This window comes from Glossina fuscipes, unplaced genomic scaffold, assembly GCF_014805625.2.
Source record: "Glossina fuscipes isolate IAEA_lab_2018 unplaced genomic scaffold, Yale_Gfus_2 99374, whole genome shotgun sequence".
Classification (NCBI taxonomy): Eukaryota; Metazoa; Arthropoda; class Insecta; order Diptera; family Glossinidae; genus Glossina; species Glossina fuscipes.
Genome location: NW_024005345.1, coordinates 2,499 through 7,814, shown reverse-complemented (window position 1 = coordinate 7,814; position 5,316 = coordinate 2,499). Strand labels below are relative to the sequence as shown.

General features: G+C 33.0%; 1 protein-coding gene across 5 annotated transcripts in view; it reads left to right on the top strand.

The window, feature by feature from the left end:
• The first annotated feature begins 342 nt into the window (after positions 1-342).
• The window catches only part of LOC119644228 (RNA-binding protein 1-like), a 6,948-nt gene continuing 1,974 nt past the window's right edge, over positions 343-5,316 (top strand). For 2 of the 5 annotated variants that reach the window (XR_005248484.1, XR_005248483.1), the window contains exons 1-4: positions 346-508; positions 730-951; positions 1,027-1,167; positions 5,067-5,266. Coding sequence is in view for 3 of the 5 variants with exons in the window: in XM_038043758.1 (XP_037899686.1) it covers positions 743-951; positions 1,027-1,167; positions 1,859-2,384 (876 nt within the window). In the remaining 2 variants the exon portion in view is untranslated. Of the gene's footprint in view, positions 509-567; positions 672-729; positions 952-1,026; positions 1,168-1,858; positions 4,019-5,066; positions 5,267-5,316 lie in introns of those variants that run through there. The other 3 variants (XM_038043758.1, XM_038043759.1, XM_038043760.1) reach the window with 3 other exon arrangements.

Here is a 5,316-nt window from a genome sequence, read left to right as displayed (position 1 = left end):
TAAGAAACTCTGTTGAAAGGCAAAACAGTAGCTAAATTCTCTGCTATTTGCAGAGCCAACATTAAATTCTAGGCTAATTGTAATAAACTTTCGTCGTTATTAAAGTGTAGTCTACGTAACACAAAAATTGCATTGCCCTATTTCTCTCATTATACTTTCGAAAAAATTCAACGAAGTGTACTTCATTTTAATAAATTATCAGGCAAGGGAAGATATTTGTTCCATCTATCCAGCTTTCTCCATTTCGGTTTGAGAGAATGATAGTTTTGTAAAGTTATTAATAAAAAAGTCTTAGAATATCAAGCTTTCGTATATGCTTGATAAACTTTTATTTATCAACACTGTTTAATTCGGATCTGCCATTGTGAAAAGTGACTTGCTCGTGAAAAGGCGTATTAAGTGTAGGATCTGTAAAAGTTATTATAAATATAACGAAATAGTGCAAGAAAGTACAATATCAAAAGCAATTTTTTGTATAAATAAATTTTACACTTTTTAACACATTAGCGTAAGTATTAAATAGTTGAAATGATATATTATGGTGTTATGCAAAACTTCTATCCAAAAAAAAACCTTGTTCGTATACAAGCGGGCGGCCATTTTCTTTTCTGTATACGCATTTTGTATCTTGTATAAAAAAGTGATAATGAGGCTCTACCGTATGCAATGAAGTAAACGCATTGTACAATCTGGTATACCGTGATTCTCTTTTCCTACTTTTTCTTATAGATAAATAGCAGACATGCCACGCTATCGTGAATGGGATTTGGCTTGCAAAGTATACGTTGGCAATTTGGGTTCGTCAGCTTCAAAGTATGAAATAGAAAATGCTTTTAGTAAATACGGACCTTTACGGAATGTTTGGGTGGCACGGAATCCTCCTGGTTTTGCTTTCGTTGAATTTGATGATAGACGGGACGCCGAGGACGCTACCAGAGGATTAGATGGAACGTAAGTTGTAGAAGACTGTACAGACGACTTTGCGAAAAATCGATAAACTATTTCTTCATTTGTTCATTAAATTAGGCGCTGTTGCGGTACACGCATACGTGTAGAAATGTCCTCAGGCCGATCTCGCCGAGACAATAGACGCCGAGGCGGCAGTGGGGGTGGTAGAGGCGGTGGTGAAACCAGCAGCGGAGGCCGCGGCGGTGGCGGTCGCTACAGGTAAGTTCTATTGACACTACATAAATTTTGATTTTTTGTTTGGTCTTCGTTTTATTTTTATAAACACCATGTAAATAAAATATTTATTTATGTAATATGTAAAAAAAAAAAAAAAATTATTAAATGCCCGCAAGCGGAATATATTGGACGCATTACCTACCAAGGTTTTATTTAGATTCATTAAATTAGTAGATTTAACGGCGGAATATGCGGACATTTGGAGATATTTTTCTTAACACATTTGTGGAATAAATTCAATTGATATGTAATTGAGCCCTCGCAGCTCTACAAATGCAAGGAATATCTTTTGATATAAAAATTTTGTTTGCACTTATTTCTTCAGCGAATTAAATGAAAATTCCGCTAACGAAGATCATTTTTACATCCGAGTATATACATTTAATACCTCATTTTTATATGTATGTTTGTTAACTAGCAATTCATTTATTTAACCCAACTTTTTATCATATAAATTTTCGATTCATACTGTGTTCACTGTGTTTTTTTTCTTGATATTTTCTGATTAATTATGTGTGAGTTGTGCTAGGGAGCTAAAGAAAATAGGAATAAAAGGACACCACATATATTTTTTTTCATTCTAGTATGCGTTAGAGAAACAAAAATTATTAAGTTGTTATTAATTTGTGTTTTATTATTATTTTAAATGTGGTTTACGCTCCTCATTTTGCAGGATAAAGACAACTTCTGCTACTACTACTAGTTCTACTCGTACTTCAAGTACTTCTACTACAACTTCCTCTTCCTACAACAAAACCAACAACTTCAACAACAACAACAACAACTATTACTACAAGTACATCTTCACGTATCACTACAATATTAGAACCTTGTCCACCACAATCTCCATCACCACAACCTCAATATGCAACATCAACAACAACAACAACCATAAGACTACAGCAACGTTTAGCAACAATTGCTGCTTCAATAACTTGATTAATAACATCTTTCTACTTAGAATTCTAAAGCTTATTAGTCATCATCTTCATCTACAAGAACAACAACAACAAGAACAACAACAGCAACAAGAACAACAAAAACAGCAACTAGATATCAGATATAATTGCTACAATCTTAACATCCACTACCAACACCACCACCAGCACCATATTAACACTAAACCAACTAAAATCATTCAGCAACATTTATTGATCATCCTGAAACAACGACACTTTTTAACACTTCCAATAACTTGATAGAAAGTTCTTAACTTATTTTTTTTTGACAATAGACAAATGACATTAAAACAATTGCTATCAGACAAGTTGTTGTTGTCATCGTGGAGAAAGCCAGCATTATCATAGAAAAAAGAAAAACACCAACACCACTGTCACTATCTCACATCACAATCACTGTTACCACCAACACCTAAGAAACCTCAATTGCAGTTGTTAGTTTTTGACATCAACGGCGACAACAACGACGATTATCCTTTAAGTTTTGACCTTGGAATAACTTTTGAAAGTCCTTTTTCATTGTTCACTTAGCAGACAAATTAGGATTTTTCAATGAGCTTTCGCCACTGTGGTCGCCTTGATAATCGCTGCTATTGCTGTCTCAAAGTGTACGCTGTCCTTCCCAACGCGAAAGTAATTTCACATTTCTTTGCTCTTCACCGATCTATTTCACTTGTGTGGCGTTAGTTTAGCATTTTTGCTAATTTCAAATATCACGTTTATAGAACGATAATAGCTGACTCTGCCTTTCGCGCACAGTATTAGAAGAAGGCTTGAAACGAAGATTTCGAAATGCGTTTACATTGCATAATATTGTAACAAGCCCATATATATATATAATTTTTGAGGTATTTTTAATATCCACAGTTTTCAGAGCGTTTTCTCCACAATTACATGGAACTTTGAGATTTTTAATGAAAATATTCCAATTGAAAATAATACCAAAGCATATGCAAAGATGCATGCTGTTATTATATTTAATATAATAGCGAACATAAGGCCCTCTTATTTGTTCGAATCACTAATTTGTTTATCTTCTTTTTTATCTCTACAAGTTTTATCATTGAATAGAGAACTGAATTGCATCGAGAAAAGTGATTAAAAAATGTATTTAAAAAGAGATAATAAAGGTTTTTTAAGTGATATCCTCCTGTGTGTGTGTTTACAGCAATTTTAGAACGGAATTCTCGGTTTAGCTACATATACTTAAAACTATTTAAACCATTCTCGAGTTCGGTAATTTAATTTTTAACTTTTAGTTAAGCTTACTTATTGCACTGACTCCGTACCGACATTTCTACTAATGTCAAATATATGGAATGTTGTATATTGCTTAAAAGTTGTTAACCATACGTCATCGCTATAATATTCCCAATGTATATTAAATTTATCAATGTTTTGAATACCGAAAGAGAAAGAGAAAATTTGTAAATTGCTATTTTCGACGCATTTCGTTTACTTGCTTCTGTAAAATGTATTGCAAATACGAAAATGAATTAATTATACTGCGAACACAGGGGAAGTGCATAAAAAGGTTCGAGGTATTTGGTGGATGTTGGGGTGGTGAAGAAGATATTTTTATGCAAAATTATACTAAGACTTGATACGTCCGTATATGACTATTTTTGCGTCATATAAGAGGAGTGTTAAAGCATTTTTATTATACACAAATCGAATAGTAGTTCAGTTGCCTTCCGTCTACAAATGCAAAATTCATCTCAAAGATGGTATAATTCAATCTAAATATAACATATGCACTTGCAGATACTTAACGACTGAGTTGTTAAATATTATATTGTTAGATCAGGATAGACGTAATCCAATTTAAAGTACATATCGTTGCACAAATTTTAAGGAAAAGTAAGAAAAAAAAAGATTCGCAATCAGGGCGAATTTTGGCTATAAGTCTCTTGAAGCGAGTACGTAAAAGTCGCCATATTTTAACTAAAGGCCTCTCGATTTATCCATCGATACAGGTTAAAATATTTTTTTTTTTTTTTTTTTTTTTTTGCATTCTTGACCCGCCATGTATTTGCATTTGTATTCGATTTTCGCCACAAAAGGACATGCATATTAAGTCTTAATTTAATTTTCCAATTTTTGTGGAAGTTGCATTTCAGTGAAAGTAGTCGGCAAAAATGTGTCACGCTATTTAAGTACATATTTACCTTGTCGGTCCTTTGATGCGAATTTCTTACGGGTTGTAATCGGAATGAGAAAACCAACCTAATCTGCGGTGGTGGGTAGTGTATGTTGTTGTGGTAACAGAACGATCTTTCCAATAGAAGCTCCTCCTCAAATAAGTTATAATACGGAGGAGAAATGTACGTAAAACACATACGAAAAATAATGAATGAAATTACATCTGAATACGAATTGCTTACTACATCATTTTGTTAATTATTCTTTGGTTCTTCGGTTTTTAACTGACTTTGCGAATTTTATTATTACTATCAGCAAAACAAATTTCAAGGTTTTGTTTGACTTTGTTGCATTTAACATTTTTAACCTGCATTACTTACGATTACTATCTATCGACATATATCCTCTTTTTTCTTTTTCTTTTAATACTTTTGAATATTTCTTTGATTGACATTTCGAAGTTCGGAGTTTATGAGCGCGTAAAATTTTCGTTGCGAAGCTTCGTTGTCTATGAAACTATGAGGAAATAAATTGGTATCATTTTGCGTAAGAGAGACTTGATGTTTAACATTTTTCGTAAGAGATTAATTAATAATGCCCCTGATTCGTCGTCTTACTTTCAATTTCTAATGGGTTAGGTAGAAATTGTTTTGGGACTGACTTTGACATATATAAAAGAAAAGAAAAAAACTGCTTAGCTCTTCAACTGATAAACATCTTTAAAAAAAAGAGAACGGCTTTAAAAGCAAAGTGAAAGTTTCTCCTGCTGTTAATTTATAGCGTTCATCATCAATCCAAAAAAGATTCAGCTTGAGCAACGCAATCCGTCAGCTCAACACCTTTAAAGAGTCTTCAACTGTCGTCAATTCATCACACACACCATCAAGCAAACGGTCCGGTCATCGATATTCTTCATGCGTCCCTTCCTCAGGTTCTTTTTTTCAGTCAACAACCTTATGGGTTTCTCTGTCTATGCGATGGTATGTTATACATAAGAAAAAAAAAAAAAAAAAAAAAAAAAAAAAAAAAA